Source organism: Vicia villosa, unplaced genomic scaffold, assembly GCF_029867415.1.
Source record: "Vicia villosa cultivar HV-30 ecotype Madison, WI unplaced genomic scaffold, Vvil1.0 ctg.000048F_1_1, whole genome shotgun sequence".
Classification (NCBI taxonomy): Eukaryota; Viridiplantae; Streptophyta; class Magnoliopsida; order Fabales; family Fabaceae; genus Vicia; species Vicia villosa.
In genome coordinates this window covers 1,595,661-1,613,668 of record NW_026704980.1, presented here as the reverse complement: position 1 = coordinate 1,613,668, position 18,008 = coordinate 1,595,661, and the positions used below count along the sequence as shown (strand labels likewise).

The 18,008-nt window shown below is 34.8% G+C and overlaps 1 protein-coding gene across 1 annotated transcript; it reads right to left on the bottom strand.

Moving 5' to 3' along the window:
• Positions 1-3,184: 3,184 nt before the first annotated feature.
• On the bottom strand, positions 3,185-6,511 carry LOC131623011 (uncharacterized). Its single transcript, XM_058894008.1, has 4 exons — positions 6,399-6,511; positions 6,010-6,328; positions 4,311-4,439; positions 3,185-3,752 (listed from the first exon to the last, which is right to left on the bottom strand). The coding sequence occupies exons 1-4, from the start codon at positions 6,459-6,461 to the stop codon at positions 3,451-3,453; spliced, it is 813 nt and encodes a 270-aa protein (XP_058749991.1). The 5' UTR covers positions 6,462-6,511; the 3' UTR covers positions 3,185-3,450.
• Between the last annotated feature and the right edge of the window lie 11,497 nt (positions 6,512-18,008).

Genomic DNA, 18,008 nt, shown 5'->3' with positions numbered 1-18,008 from the left:
TCCAATCAAAGACATGTTATTTCAATAAGTATTTTCTGGTATTCCAGTAAAGAATAGGTTTTTTAGTGTTTCGCATGAAAATGATTTTGCTTTTAAAACTAACACTGGTTTTAAGTTGAAGTTAGAAATTTTTGTTACTATTAATTTTTATTCTTGAATTTTTCTTTAGTCCATTTTTATGAAACTTCTGTCATGAAATTTCATTATTCATGAATTCTTATTTAGTTCATTTTTATATGAATATATACAAACATAAGCTGTTTTATATTCAATTTAAACTAGTTACAAAATTCTATCCGTGAAAATTGAATTTGGTCACTCCAAAACATAAAATTAGCTCCAGTGAAGCAGATAGCTTCCATGGATTTTTCTTCAAAACTTGCAAATGACCTCATCTCCAAGTTGCAGTTGCACTTTTGATTGGGGCAGTCCTGTAATGCACAAAATAGAGTCTCGTAACAGCAGCCTGATGTTACTTATCCATTGGCAACAACCCTCAAGATGGCTACAATGCAAGCCATGACTTTGTATATGTTGGAATGTGCTTATGCAATGAGGATTATGTTAAATCCAAAACCATCCAGCTTGAACCAAGCTACAAGTGTATGTAGCGAAGGGTGTGTATCATGGGCTCAAGTGAATCCGAGGTAGATGGGTTTAATAGTTTCATGCACGACATGTTTGGATTTGGCAATCTCATCAAAGTTGTATTAACTTTAGATTTTGTCTTTTGTCCATACAAGTAAAGTTCTTTAGAAGACTAATTTGGCAAAGGGCGTGTACCATAGGTTCAAATGAATTCGAGTTAGATAGGTTTAATAGCCTCATGTCCGACAGGTCTGAATTTGGCAATATCATTAAAATTGTATTAACTTTAGATTTTGTTTTTCGTCCATACTCTTAATTAGAGTTCTCTAAAAGACAGACTAATTCAGCAAAGTGAGGGTACCATGGACTCAAATAAATTCGAAGTAGATAGATAAATTTAATAGCCCCATACACAACCAGTCTGAATTTGGCAATATCATCAAAATTATATTAACTTTAGAGTGGCTACATATACCATCACTCCATCAGTGTTTCAAATAGAAGAAACTTAGGTGCTGGTGGTGCCGTTCTCCACTAATAGTATAACACCGGGACAATTTAACACCATAAACTTTCAGGTGTGTGTAAATTGTGGAGCTTGGATAATTTGTAGACTAAATGTCTCAAAGTTAGTAATGTTTTGGCTGAATTATTGGTTTCAAAATGAGTTCTGGTCACTGTGTTCATCATGTTTTTAAAATCTTTTCTGCAAAACAATACTAACGATATGGTGTTAATCGCTTTATATTTATTTTAAACAATACTAGTAATTAATACTTTTGAATTCTCTGGGTGTTATAGTATTAGTGGGAGAACAACACCACCACTATATTAACACATGCACCTAAGTTTTCTCCTTTTAAAAACTTTGTTGGGTTTAAACCGATCAAGTTGGAAAATGAATGAGTTATAAATATGTATTTTGTTATAAAATGAATGAGTTATAGGATAAAATCATCCACTTTATTCCGATTTCATTCTCTGATGCTCAGGTGTTTGGTTGCTTTTTGAAGGCAAGAAGTGGAAGGCTTACAGTTGGCTTGGAATTTATATTTTCCTTCTATTGTTTGCTTCTGCGGATTCTGATGTTGTTTGTGCAAGATCTGTTATAGTGCTTGTTCCTCTAGCTTGCATTGGTTGCTTGCAAGTGATGTGTTTTGGGCTAGTCCTTTGTTTAGTTTTGGTTGAGGTTCTTTTCTTCTTGTTGCTCTTCTTAAGACTGTTTGGCCCTTTTGTTTGTAAGAGTTAGAATACCCTCGTGCTCTCCTTATATTCAATTTGCTTATAAAAAACACATTAGCATTATATAGAGTATAAGAGAAATTTTTTATTTTTTATTTGTTGGTGTGATTTGAAATTTTTTAAATTTAATTTGAATAAAATATTACTTTATAAATTTATTTTATTTTAATAATTTTTTATTTTTTATTTAAACAATAAATTTTAATCAAGTAATTTTAAATTCTCTCAAAAAGTTATTTTCCCTCATTAAAATATTTCTTCCAAATACACTCTAATGGCTCAAAGATGAATACTTAAGAGATTGTTGAGTTACAATGTTAGACTAGTAGTAAAAGAATATACTCAAAAATTTGATATTGATTATGATGAGACTTTTTTTAATGACAAAGATGAATATTATTCTGGTATTATTATTTTTTTCTGCTCGCTTTAATGGGGAAATACGATAATTTGATGTAAAAAAATGTTCTCTTAGATAAGAAGAAAGTTTTGATACTAATGTTGAGAAAATAGTCCAAAAGGGTTTGAGGAGTTGGGTTTGAGTGAGATTCTTGTTGAATATTATGTTTGGTTTCAATTATAGAAAGGGTAAAAGCACTTTTAGAGTGGAGAATTGATTCTCCAATGATTTTAACATGTTAGGTTCTGTTAAAAGTAGAATTGAATCTGCCTTCAAATTTATTTCTACTTGAAGTTAGAATTTGTACTTCTGCCTCCCTAAATGATTCTAGATGATCTTTAGACTGAGATTTATTGTTCAACTTATTTTTACATAAATGTATTCAAATATAAATTAATTCTACTAAACTCAATTTTGTTAAAACCAATTCTACCAAATTCAATTCTAGTAAAATCAATTATATCCACCGTCAATCCAAACGTTGTGTACCTTTTAAAATCATATTATTATTTCAATATTAAATAGGACAAAATTTAAGTACAATTCTTTATATGTGGTTCTTACTATTTTTTAATGAAAATATGACAAGTGTTTAATTTTCACTTACACGTATGCAAATTTCTCCTATTTTCACTCAGTTAAGTATATTTGTCTTATTTTTATTAGAAAATAGTATGAACCACACCTAAAGAATTGTACATAAGTTTTGTCCTATTAAATATCAACAACAAGTATGCAGAAAAATCACATTTAAAAATCACATTTAAGATTTAGTACATAAAAATTAGAAAACAAAACAAAATGATGAAATTTTACACACAAGTTGATATTCAGTCTTTTCAATTTTCTCAGAATTGATCGGGACAAATGATACTGCAAATTATGAGGAAGTGATTCATCGGTGACAATTCATGCAAGTATATAGTTTGAATATATATATCCAATTTTAATAGGAGTATAATATCCTATCCAAACCTCTATCATTGCAATTCCATTTAAATGACAGCAGAAGACAAATCTTGATTAGAACAATCTTGGTGAAAATATATTTATCTATCAGATGAACTCCGAATTACCGGCACTTTCTGACCCGGAAAAACGGATGGTTAAGACTTAAGAACAAAAAACTGAAAGCACAAGAAACATGTGCGGAGTTGTAATATTATTTGTGCGCTTACACACCATCAAACACTTTTATGTAAAACCTGATTTTGTACAAGTCACATAAAATCAGGGTGGATATCATCTTCTACTCTTTGCTCACAAGTTATAGCCTCTAAGATATCGTTGTTGAAGTTCGATGAACCTGAAGTGTCCTTGAAGTTAAAGCCTCTCTTGCATCCAAATTCTAACTTGTCATTGTCCTCAGTTAAGTAGTCATTCCATTTGGAAGCTGAACTGTTGATTGTTTGTTTGCATTTCTGAGTCCTCTGATTAGTTGTTGTCACTTTATTATTTCTCTCTGAATTGGTTTCAGTCAATGATGTGATTCTTTGCTGATCTTTTACTGGCTTCTCCGCATCTGTGTGAATCAAGATACTGTTAATGCAAATCAACTTCCGAAGCTTGAAAGAAGTTCAAAAATAGGAACTTAACTCGTAAGGATCATGAAATTGCACTTTCAATACAATTTGTTTAACAGTTTCTCGATTAGAAATTTTGATGTAATCTTCAAATATTTTGAAACGAGTTTGAGTTGTTTAAATGGTTTAAGGGAGGAGAATATGATAGAAACTCGTACCAAATAGAGTTTAGTTGAATAATACGAAGGTTTTATTGATAATAATTCTGGGAATTGGTTCAAAGCCAGAATGTTACACACATGAACGATACAGTAGTTACTGTAAAGTTACAAGGGAATAAGGAAAAAACACAGTTCATTTTGTCTCATTTTGTTGGTCAAAAAATTGCATAACAAATTAACAAGGCAGTGATTATACTCTCATTTTGTCTCGCTCTTCAACTAACACTCCAATCGGTTAAATCTGTTGTTTTCTATTTTTAGCATAATCAAAACAAGTTGAATAATTTGTATTAATGATTACCACCACACAGACCTAAGCAATGAAGGAATATTTACCTTGAGAGTTTCGGAATAGTGGACTTTCAAAATGCCTGCCTTTTCTTGAAGTTGAATTACCCACCAATTTGCGCTTCTTGAACATGTCCTTGGGCAACTCAGTCACTACCAATGGCTCAAAATCATCTTCTGTTCAATTCAATGCATCCAAGATACATCAAAATCAGCACTACTAATCAAAACCAAGTCAACTTCTACAACTGTGAAAATTAACTAATTCTGCAATATGCTACAAAATCAAGCGTTACCTTTTTCATACAATGATTATAATTACTCTGTATTAGTAAACTAAAGTCTGGGACTATTCTATATCCATTTATTTATAACAGTCCATTTATATGCTATACACTACATATTTTCTGCACATTAATTTGCTCCGGTCAAAGAATAACACAATCACTTTATTTCATAAATCAAAACAATTTGATTAAATCAGGTGATTGACATTCCCAACACAAACTTAAAATGCAAGCTTTCTGATCTTTGTCCAAAAGCTTTGTTTACTATATTAGTTTTGAGCTTAGAAAATCAAGGTCCTAAATGCTCTTTCAATTCTAAAGTATATTGTATAATCAATCTGAAAATTAAACTATCATGTTCTCATTCAACTGGCATAACACAATAGCTAATACTCAATCAATAGACTATTGTCCAGATAATACACTACATAATTATCTTATAACAATTGGCATATACCTATGTTGCATCGACACTACATATTGAAAGTGTGTATGGTAGTGTCCGACTCTGACACATGTCAATGTCTGAATATGGCACGACACTAACGCACGTGATCATATTCAATCACTTCAATTTTAACAAATTATTATCAATGGCTACATGTTAATGTTTGTGTCGTGCTAGGTGTTTGTTAGGTTGCACTGACATGACAACTTGAAGGTGTGTCTAGTGTCCAACTATCTATCTCACTATATAATCATCTTATAACAATTGACGACACGAAAACTTGAAGGTGTGTCTGATGTCCGACTATCTATGTCATTACATAATCATCTTATAACAATTGACGGGTACATATGTTGCATCAACACTGCATATTAAGAGTGTGTATGGTGTCTTACTCTGACACATGTCAATGTGTGACAATGACACGACACTAATGCACTTGATTATATTCAATCACTTCAATTTTAACAAATTATTATCAATGTTAGATGTTAATGTTAATGCCGTGTTCGGTGTTAGTTATGTTGCACTGACAAGACAACTTGAAGGTGTATCTGGTGTCCAACTATGACATGTGTTAGTGTCCAACAATGACGCGTGGTTATAGTCAATTACTTCAATGTTCATAAAATATTACAACTATTTGTGTGCCAGTGTTAGTGTCATGTTGTGTGTCTATATCTTCGTCGGTGCTCCCATCATCAAGGTTTTAAAAAACAGTCTGATACTGCGAAAACGACCAAGACAAATCAGTATCGAAAGATGCCGATACCTATACTGTTATTCACCGTTTTTATGACAAAGAACAAATTATGGTTAATTCACACCACAACGACCGCTAACATTGTTGCAACACTGTACCAAGTACCAACCGAAATCGCGAAAGCCTTTGTGCAACCGCATAGCCTTCATATGTGTATACTACAAAGCTTACTTTAGTTTAATCACCAAATACTAAAATTCTATAACAGCATATCATAAAATTGAAATAAAATAAAAAATAGGAGGTAACCGTGATGCTCTTGTTCGGCTTTCTTGACGGCCTGATGATCGTCGTTGTCGAGATACACGGTCCAATCGGTACACTTCTTATGATTCAGCTCGTTTGGAAATTCAGATTCTCCCTCAGCATGTTCCTGTGTGGGAGTTAGGGTTCCGGCAAGGAGCCACTGCTGGTCATCTTCAAGTGATTTGCGAGACATGTTGAAGGTTTGAACGAACGTGCGAACGTCCTTGGCTTTGTATCCCTGTGCGAAGACTTTGCGAACCGATTGTTTCTCGTTGCATACCGCGCAATTCCACTTGTTGCTGCATTTCTTCTTTTGTTTTACCTGAAAGTAACAGTCAGAGAAATTGATCGGAAATCGAAATTTGTTAGAGAGAGAAAGAGAGGGGAAGTGCCTGCATGGTGGAGCATTGGAAGCATTGGAGAGCGATGAAGAGTGTTGAGGAAGACGATGACATTGTTGCGGTTTCGGGGAAGATGGGAATTTTTTGGGGAAAGGTTTTTCTGTTTGGCGCTTAATTTTTTAAATAGATATAACTATAAAAAAATATTTGTACATTTACAACAATAATAAAGTTTTTTTTTGGTACATTGCAAGAAGAAAAAGGAAAAAATAAAGTTGGAAATTATTTAGAAAATAAAATTTCACTAGCATCAGCATAAGAATGATGATTCTAATAGGAGGTTATGCAAACGATCGGTACGCCGCATTATTATTTGTTCCATGTTTTGCTAGTTAGTCAACACAAGTATTTCCATTTTTAATAGAATAAAATATTTGAACTTGTCATTCTCTAGAGAGAAGTTCTTTAATATTGTGAAGAATCGGGACATAGTGATGTCAAGCATTAACAGATTCTGAGATAAGCTTGACAATACAGTTGGAGTCAAAATAACACATCAGGTATTTGATGTTAAGTTCTCAGACCGTACACAAACCATGATATAGCGTTACCAGTTCAGCATGAAGGATGTTAGAATAGTCAATATTACTCGCAAAATTGTGAACCTAAGTGTCATCAATATTTCGAATCAATCTAGCAAAACCCGATACAGCAGGATTACCTAGGCTACTGCCACTAATATTCAAAATCATATCACTACCTTTGTGTGCATTCCACATGATCGTTCTTGTTGGACGTGACATATTATACTTGAGAAAATATTTAGCTAACAATAATTAAATTTGGTGTAACTAAACTCATCTAGAATTTTTATTTAATAACTTGTTTTATTTTATATCGTCAATTCACTTGTCACTTATCGTAAAGAACCAATCTCCATCATATGTCCCACACAGTATTAAATACGATTGTGGTTTATTATTTTTTTTCTTTTTAAATAATAACTTTTAAAAGGAAAGAAACTTGTGTGAATGTGTATTTGCATATGGTGTTCAATTTTTGCATGTTTAAATATCATGTCTCCAAAAAATATTTGACATTTTTAAAATATGGAACAGAATCATGGAGGCTTTGATTGGGACTTTGAGGGATACTTTGATGTTTCCAGCTCTTATGCTGACTTTGTGACTTAGAATCCTCCTCCTTCTTTGCCCTTATCAGATCGGAGACGACATGAGTACTTCTTGATATAGCCTCCTAGATAGTGTTCTCACGTAGAGGAGAATTATTGGGGCTTTCTTCAAGGCATAGGAACCTTTCTTCGAACATAATCGAGTTCTATTGTCGAACAATATGGTACATGATGTTACTCCAAAGTTAGCTCGCAAAAATTGGAAACTATGCAATACTTTTGGTTGTGCAACTAGAGGTGGAATTAGATGTCCAACTAGAGGTAATTGGATATTGGAGGAGTTTGAACTAAGTCTAAACGAAACAGAAGTACCACTTCTGGATTCACAACGTTTTGCTGAGAAGGTGGAGGTAGAGTTGGTTTATTGGTTGTTGCTAGAGCAGTAGCAGTAGTAGCTTCACGCGCGGCAATGGATCGAGTAGATTTGGATCCATCTATCCCTTGAAGTCACAAGAACTACGGATCTAGAAATTCGAGTAAATCAAAGTTGAAACGATGCTTGAATGGATCAAATGCGAAAGATCTCCATGTTCAAATATAAATGCTCTTGATTTGGTGATCTGAGGAGGTCGTGAACTAATGAATCGAGAATCAACTGTGAGATCATAAAAATCACATGAATCAGGAGTTGATTCCCACATATGATGTCATTGTTCCATTTTGGAACCCTAAATAGAGCGATGATAGAAAGTGAGCGGATATGAGCTTCTGGTACAGTTGAAAAGGGGGCCTTCAAGTTTAGCAATCAAACGCTCGAGTCAGTATGTGAGGAAGAATAGTGAATTCTAATTGTGTTTAAAAATCTGTCACCCGATTTGGCGCATTCTCAATATATAGTATATATGGAATAACATACTCCTTGTTTGTTAGGAGTGAATTACAGAAAGTCGTTGGATGCGCTTGCAATTGAGATCCTTATTAGAGTCATGAGGAGAATTCTTGTGTGCTAAGAATATTCTATAAGGATTACTATCCCCTCGGGGTGGTCGGTCGGGGTCGATATGGTTGGCTGAGAACATACCTTAGGCCACGTGGAATGGATTTGAGGTGATTTGGGCCTCAACTATTTGAGCCTTTGGTCGGTCCAAAATAGTTGCCACCAAGACTTTGTCGGTTATTGAGGGAGTCGAAGAAACCTTTAGTGATTTTGGCCGGCCTCCAAGGATGTTATCTGATGCGAGATAGAACAAAAACTATTGGAGTCAATTAAGAAAGTAGCGGAGAACAAGCGCAGTAAATGTATTTTCATCATTTAAATGTTTAATTGCCTTCCTCTGACACGTGTGCTAATGCTACAAGTTAGGGATTGGTGTGGCTTATAGTGTACTTGAGTGCATTCGAGTTTACGTGTATTCCTAATGGGAGCTTCAAGCGTCGATTACATCTCCCTTTCCTTCGTAAATATAGATCGTTCAAACATCTTTGCTTATAAATAGGTGGGAGTTGAGAGCTAAAAATCTTTTTGCAATCTTGGGCATTCAAACTTGTTCACATTCACTTCATTATCAAACACCTTCTTCTCTTCTTTCTTGAGAGGAATAGTCAGGACGATTGCAATTATTTGATCAAAATCTCTCACTTTCTTCATTTACTCTAATTTATTAATCTCACATATCTAGGTACCTTTCCCAACTCAATCTTTTTGTTCAGCATTTTTTCGATTTTCTATTCAGGATGAATGATAACATTATGAACCTAGTGAGTGACTCTGAGAGTGATACCCCCTCTACTGTGAGAATGGGGGTTTACCTTAATTATATTACCCTTTCATGGCTCATGATTGCATGGACCCAAAAGTTATACATTTATCTGACGATTTTGACTCAAAAAGGGTATTTGGGAACTCCCTTGAGAGAAAAGCTTTTTAACTTGATTCATTTGAAGCCCTATTGTCGAATGACGGTGATGAGGGGAATTGCAGTGAAGTCTCAATGTCATCTTATCAAGTGGATGAGGGAACATGCTGATGATTTCGTTTAACTCTTCCCGAGAACCAATAACCATGAACCCAACAATGTTGAGGTGTATGCCCGACGAACATTCTAAAATTGACCACCTGGCTCGAAAGGGCGTCACATTAATGGATCCAGTCGATGCAGTAAAGTATGGCTGGGTGGAGGTAGAGGTGGTAGGCACCCTGTCTACCCTGAATATTAAAGTAGCAATAGAGGTAGGAGTATTTTTGGTTTTTCGCTGGAGGTTCTCCTCATAGGGGGGTCTACAAAGAAATTCTCTTCCGCTTCTCTCTAATGAACTAGGGGGAAGAGTCAGGTGCATCTCTCTCTCATCAGGCTGGGGAGAAAGTGGAAGTTCTCCGTGTACCGTAGGCACCTTGGTTGGAGTTGAATCGGAAATGGATACATGATGACCTTGTAAAGCTTTCCCGCGCACAATTCTATTATAGGGAGGAGCGGTATGTGTGTTTTATTCCAATTTTATAATACACCCAGTCAAGAGTTAGGAATTTTGTTATTGCATCATTTTGTACATGCTATTTATCAAACCTATCGCTCCTTGTACGCCTAAGTTTGTCTGGAAAAGTTGGAGACTATGTAACTGTTGGACAGGTGACTCCAAACACAATAGGAGAGAGGGTGAATTATGTTGCGTTGAAAAACGATGTCCAATTAAAAAATATCTTGGGAAAGCAATTTTTAAAATAATTTTTGAAATTAGTAAGCAACCGAAAGAATAAATAGATTAAAATCAAAGTTAAAAACATATTTGAACACGGCGAAAATAAGCAAGCAATGTAAATAAATAGAGGTAATGGATAATTCAAATAATACACCAGATATTTATTGAGGTTATACCTAACTACTTGGCCTACGTCCTCTCCGGAAGAATTTCTTCTACAGAGTTCCATTAATGAATGAGCTTTTTACAAGTTATGCCCACGAACCTTCTTACAAATAAACTTGGAATTTTACAATGGAAATCTTCCAAACCAAACACTTGGAATTTATATTAGGTCGATCTCGAACCAAAAGAGAGCTTTTACACCAGGCGCAGTTTACGAACCAAGTGGAGATTTTGACGGACAATCTCACAAACCAGTGAGAGCTTTTAACATCGGGATAAACTCATGGGCAAAACGAAGATTTTGAAGGACAATCTCTCAAAAAAAATAGCCTTTTTAATTGAGTTTAGTTCATAACCAAACAACAAAGTCTCGCAAGAGATATTACAAAAAATCCCAAAACTATAACCAAACACCTCAAAGATAAATTTTACTCTTAAAACACTGGGGCAGAAATAAAGAAGAAATAAAGAGAGAAAAGAAAGTGGAGAGTGAAAAAATGTATTCAAAATATATTTGCTAGTGTGAATAAAATGACAAAATAGCTCTCTATTTATGGAACAAATTATGACGCAAAATTGGAAATGATACATGGGCTTTTTAATGCTCATAATTGATTATGCATATCACAAAATTGATTATGAATATCACAAAATTGAAAAGTTTTTAAATGGCGTCGTCACTAATCAATTATGGATTACTCTAATTTATTATGAGTGTTACAAAAATGATGATTGATTAATGGTCTAATCGATTATGCATTGTAAAAAACCTCTTAATTGATTAGAATGAGTCCATAATCCTTTAGATAGGTAAAAACAGGTTTTATGATAGTTTTAACAAAGTTAGATAGGCTTTTCGATCATTCGAAAGTGTGTGTGATTTGCCTTAGTAATTCATAAGCTAATACTTTTCTTTACAAACACATAACACTTGACACAGACAAGACGAGCTTTCACACTTCCTCTTTTTCATAACTTTGAAGAACCAAGATCCCTTTATTGATACATCGATGATTCAACACTTCATTTGAGACTTGACTTCTTCTATTTAACGAGGCCTGATATGACTTCTTGATAGATACCATCATCGGGTAGATTGCTTGAATGAGATCATCATGGATTCCACTAAACGCTGCTTGACATTAAGTGTTTTTCCTTCTTCAGAGATTAACTTTGACATCTTGATCTCAAAGCATAACAACTCGATCAGCACTTATGATAAAGACTTCACCCCACAGTGTTGTCATTATCAAAACAATAAAGGTCAATCGATTGCTGCATTCATTAAACCTGCAAGCACATAGATCCACTATAACATCCTTGGTGCAACCATCAAAGGTTGAGGTAGATGTTGATTAGACAGTTTGGCCAAGCCAAGCAGTTGATTAGGCTAGAAAACTAGGAGAGGTTTGAAGGATAGAAAAACACTTAGAAAGGGGGGGTTTGAATAAGTGTAGTCTAAAAACTTGAACGATAAAAACAATATGCACAGTTATTTTTATCCTGGTTCGTTGTTAACTAAACTACTCCAGTCCACCCCCACGGAGTGATTTACCTCACCTGAGGATTTAATCCACTAATCGCAACAGATTACAATGGTTTTCCACTTAGTCTGCGACTAAGTCTTCTAGAGTATCCTGATCACAACCTGATCACTCCAGGAACAAATGCTTAGACACAAGCTAAGACTTTCTTAGAGTATCCTGACCACCACGTGATCACTCTAATTACAACTGCTTAGACACAAGCTAAGACTTCCTAGAGTATCCTGATCAACACTTGATCACTCTAGTTACTTACAAATTAATGTAATCAATTCTAAGAGTATTACAAATGCTTCTGAAAAGCTATAATCACAACAGTGATATTTCTCTTAACGTTTAAGCTTAATCTCACTAATATATTACAACAGCAATGTAGTGAGCTTTGATGAAGATGAAGTTTCTGAGCTTTGAATTTGAACAGCGTTTCAGCAAGTCTTTCAGAATAATTTCGTTCAGAATTGGTAACCTTGCTTCTCATCAGAACTTCATATTTATAGGCGCTTGAGAAGATGACCGTTGGGTGCATTTAATGCTTTGCGTATTCCGTACAGCATTGCATTTAATGTTTCACGCTTTTGTCAACTACCTCGAGCCTTGTTCACGCTGTGTCTACTGACGTTGCCTTTAATAGCTTCCAACGTTCCTTTTGCCAGTCAGCGTAGCCTGCCACCTGTACTTTCTTCTGATCTGATGTTTGTGAATATAATATTTGAATATCATCAGAGTCAAACAGCTTGGTGCAAAGCATCTTCTTGTCTTCTGACCTTGAAGTGCTTCTGAGCGTGATACCATAAGAACTTCAGTGCTTCTGCTTCTGATCTCAAGTTCTTCTGATGCTTTCATAGACCCATGTTCTGATTCTGCCTTGACCATCTTCTGATGTCTTGCCAAACCATGTTCTGATGTTGCATGCTGAACCTTCTGAGACAAAGCTTCTGAGCGCTGATTTGTGCATACTCTTTATATATATTTCCTGAAAGGGAAATTGCAATGTATTAGAGTACCACATTATCTCACACAAAATTCATATCCTTGTTATCATCAAAACTAGGAATATTGATCAGAACAAATCTTGTTCTAACAATCTCCCCCTTTTTGATGATGACAAAAACATATATAAATGATATGAATTTGCGATCGGAAAGAGCAGACGGCTAAAGACAAATTACACAGCTATAGCATAAGCATGTGAATATGTCTCCCCCTGAGATTAACAATCTCCCCCTGAGATGAATAATCTCCCCCTGAAATAAATACTCGAAGAACTTTAATAATAAAAGACTTCCCTGATTATTTCGGTAGAGACGATCACATAAGCTTCTGTCTTCTGATAATTCATAGCTTCTGACTTCTGCTTCCATTGGACAGCTTCAGAACTTGAATTTCTTTAGATCCCTAGAACACTCACAGCTTCTGATTCCTGCTTCCATTTAGGACAGCTTCAGAACTTGAATTTCTTTGATCTTCAGAACATTCACAGCTTCTGATTCCTGCTTCCATTTAGGACATCTTTAGAACTTGAATTTCTTTGATCTTCAGAACATTCACAGCTTCTGATTCATGCTTCCATTTAGGACAGCTTCAGAACTTGAGTTTTCTGGATCTTTAGAACATTCACAGCTTCTGATTTCTGCTTCCCTCGGATAGCTTCAGAGCTTTGAATTTCTTCTTACATCACTTCATGCTAGATTGTATCAGAACATTGTTGAATGTACCAGAGCATCATCAGAGCATCTCTACATCCTGAAATGTTACAGAACAAAACTAAACGACAAAAGTCAGCATGAATGAGTTAGAACATAAAATGTGTATCAGAACACAAAATATGTATCAGAGCCATATAAGCCATATAAAATATATCAGATCCAATAGACAATGTATCAGAGCAAATAGACAATGATTTGGATCATATTCTATTATCAGAATTTCTGATCATTCTTCCTTCTTGCTTCTGATTCTGAAGCTTCCTAGCACTCAGCTTGCGTCAAGAATCCAAGAGCTATTTCTGATCATTCTTCCTTCTTGCTTCTGATTCTGAAGCTTCCTAGCACTCAGCTTGCTTTAAGAATCCAAGAGCTTGATTCATTTTGTTGCTTCTTATGTTGATCTTGAATCTTTGATTCCTGCAACAACACAACTTAAAAACATAGAACTTTGCAAGTTCTGTTAGTAAATGTGGAGCCTTTTTACTCGGTAACTGATAATATTAATCAGATCATTTATCATATATTTTCTCCCCCTTTTTGTCATATCATCAAAAAACAGAAAAGATTCAGATACAAACAAAAAGAAACACACGGAGGAAAAAGGATGATTTCATTGAAGTTCAAACAACAGGTACAGAAGTACACGAAGAGAAGGAAGACAAGATGCACAAAAACAGATGCAGCAAAAGCAAAAAAGAAAAAAACAACATAGACTCAATCTAAGACGCCCCTAGCCTTGACAAGATCTTGGCCAGCATCTCTTGAACCCCATTGTTGTGCTCATTCTGCTTCTCTATGAAAGCTCTAAACTCAGCATTGACTGAGCTTTGCTCATCCTGTTTCTTCTGAATATCTTCCAGAGTCCTTGCAAGACGAGAAGATTCATCAGAAGAAGCTTCACCGCTTCTAACCACAGGAATAACATTGTGATCTGTAGCTTCCATAGATAGATCATTTGCAGGGATTTCCTCAACAGGAACTGATTCAGCAACATGATCTTCTACATCTGCTTCTTGCATAGAAGGATCTCCATATTCTGCAGCTGGAATCTCAGAATCTCCATTCTCAAGTGCCTGAAGAATGACAGCTAGATTCCTGGGAGCAGAAGGACCTTCAACTTCTGGTGGGTCAACAACTTCTAGAATGACCAAGCTTAGGTCTTCCTTAGAAGGGTTTTCCCTCAGAAAGTCAAAGAGGGTCTTGAAATCCCCGAGCAGAACTGGATAAATGTTGATAACAGCATTGAAGAAGAGATCTGTCTTGAAAGAGACTTGGAGAGTCATCCCAAGATATGCTTCACATCCTGTAACTGATTAACCCTTCCATCCGTTCTCATTGAGTTGAAAGGATTCACGATGAACGCTAGGTTGAGGATGAATGAACTAGGGTTTATGCCAAAGAAAAACTTTGTTGGACAAGAGAGAAAAAGAAAGAGAAAGAGAGCCAAAACTTATTGAAAAGATGCAACGAAATGAAGGAATAAATAGAGGGAAAAAGAAAAGGGAAACGTTCGAGGAATATAAAAAAGAAAAGAAGGACAATAAAAGAAATGATGAGTGGCATTTAATGTAACATGACGTGAGGAGAGATAATAATGACAAAAGACGAGATTTGCACAGTTACCTAAGTAGACGTCCCCTCAACTGCACGCACGCTTGTCCAGAAATAGTGAACACGTGTTTACCATCTGGATAGCCAGTTACAGCTGTTTTGCTTTTAAAAAGATTCTGAATCAACTTAGACAATGAAACGTTAGTAATAACTGAGTCACAATTTCTAATTGATTTCAATCAGAACTTCTTATAAAAAATCCAATTTCATTTCAGAAGATACTCATACATAAGATCTTCTCATCTTCTCATTCTAGGCATAAATCCATACTGATATTCTTCAGAATGAACTTAAACCTATCTTCAGCAAGGGGTTTTGTAAAGATATCAGCCCATTGATGGTCTGTATCCACAAAGTTTAAAGATATAACACCCTTCTGAACATAGTCCCTTATGAAATGATGTTTAATCTCAATATGTTTAGCTTTTGAATGTAAAATAGGATTCTTAGATAAACATATAGCAGAAGTATTATCACAGAAAATAGGAATGTTACTCTCATATATCTGATAATCTTCCAGCTGACTTCTCATCCAGAGCATTTGTGTGCTACAACCAGCAGCAGCAACATATTATGCTTCTGTTGTTGAGAGTGCAATAGTAGCTTGCTTCTTGCTGTACCATGAGATCAGATGACTTCCAAGAAATTGACAACTTCCATAAGTGCTCTTTCTTTCTATTCTATCTCCAGCATAGTCAGCATCACAGAATCCTACTAAGTTGTAATCTTTAGATCTTCTATAAACTAAACCAACATTAGTAGTACCTTTCAGATACCTTAGAATTCTCTTAACCGCTGTTAAATGAGATTCTCTTGGATCTGATTGGAATTGAGCACACAAACAAACACTAAAGAGAATGTCAGGTCTAGAAGCAGTTAGATATAGAAGAGATCCAATCATACCTCTATACAACTTCTGATCTACCTTCTTACTTACCTCATCCTTACCCAGTACACAAGTTGGATGCATAGGAGTTTTGGCTTCTTTGCTTTCAGAAAGATTAAACTTCTTCAGAAGTTCTTTCACATACTTCGTTTGATGAACATAGGTTCCATCGGAAGTTTGGTTGATTTGAATCCCAAGGAAATACTTGAGTTCTCCCATCATGCTCATTTCAAATTCAGCCTGCATAGACTCAGCAAACTCCTTTCCAAGTGTAGCATTAGATGTTCCAAAGATAATATCATCAACATATATTTGACAAATTAAAATATCCTTTTTAAATGTTTTACAAAAGAGAGTAGTGTCCACTTTTCCTCTAGTGAAATCATTTTCCAGAAGGAAAGAACTCAAACGTTCATACCAAGATCTGGGAGCTTGTTTCAATCCGTATAATGATTTCTTTAATTTGAAAACATGATTTAGAGACATGGAGTCTTCAAAACCAGGAGCAGGCCCGGCCCAAGGGGTAGGCCAACTAGGCTACTGCCTTGGGCCTCCAATTATTTTTTCTTTACATTAGCATTAGTTAATACTAGTAACTAGTACAAGAAAGACGAAAAATAATTGGGAAACTTTGATAGCTTAAGATAAGTATATTTCATTGGCCATAACTATAAAAGAAAACATTGATAGTTTTAATTATTTGGATTTAATATGAAGAGATACTAAATGCAGTATTACACTACTTTTATTATTATTATTGACCTCAATTATTATTAATAACAATAATATGGACCCAGTAAACACCATAAAATTTAACATATACTCTTTTTTATATACGATAAGTATATTTTTGGTTGTATTAATGTTAAAGTATTTTTATTTGACCATTTTATGCCATAAACTAATAATAATAATAATAATAATTATTATTATTATTATTATTATTATTATTATTATTATTATTATTATTATTAATAAGAATAATAGTTTATATTTTAATTAATAAATTTTATTTAAGGTCAACATTGTTTAGATAAACATTGAGTAAATGACTTTTATTATAAAAAAAAACATATTAAATAAAATCAAATAAAAAAATTTACAAAAATCATTTTAAGTCTTAGTTTTTACAAAAAAAAATTAATATTTTTATGTTAAATTTTATTTAAAATTCCCCTTAGGCCTCAATATGTATCGGGCCGGCCCTGACCAGGAGGTTGGTGAACATAAACTTCTTCATCTATATAACCATTTAAGAAGGCACTCTTGACATCCATCTGATAAAGAGTGATGTTGTGTTGAGTGGCAAAAGAAATTAATAGACGAATAGATTCTAACCTGGCCACTGGTGCAAAGGTTTCTGTATAATCAATCCCTTCTTGCTGACTATAACCCTGAGCAACCAGTCTGGCTTTGTTTCTTACCACTTCACCTTTCTCACTTAGCTTGTTTCTGAAAACCCACTTAGTACCGATGATGTTAAATCCTTTTGGTCTAGGAACCAAGTCCCATACATCATTCCTTGTAAACTGATTTAGTTCTTCTTGCATGGCAATTATCCAGTCTGGATCTTCTAGAGCTTGATCAACAGAAGTTGGCTCGATCAAAGAAACAAGACCTAATTGACATTCTGCATTGTTCTTAAGGAATGCCCTTGTTCTGATGGGATCATCTTTCTTTCCAAGGATCACATCTTCTGAATGAGCTGAGGCAAGTCTAGGTGATCTTCTGATAGTTGGTTCTTCAGAAATCCTAAGATTCTCTAAAGATGCAGCAACTTGATCTTCTGATCCATTGCTTCTGAGACTGCCAGCTTCTGCAGCTTTGCTTCTTGATTCTTCAACTTCTGATATATCAATATCAAAATCTGCAAAATTCTCAAACTGCTTTGGTTTTTCAAGACCAAGCTTATCATCAAAC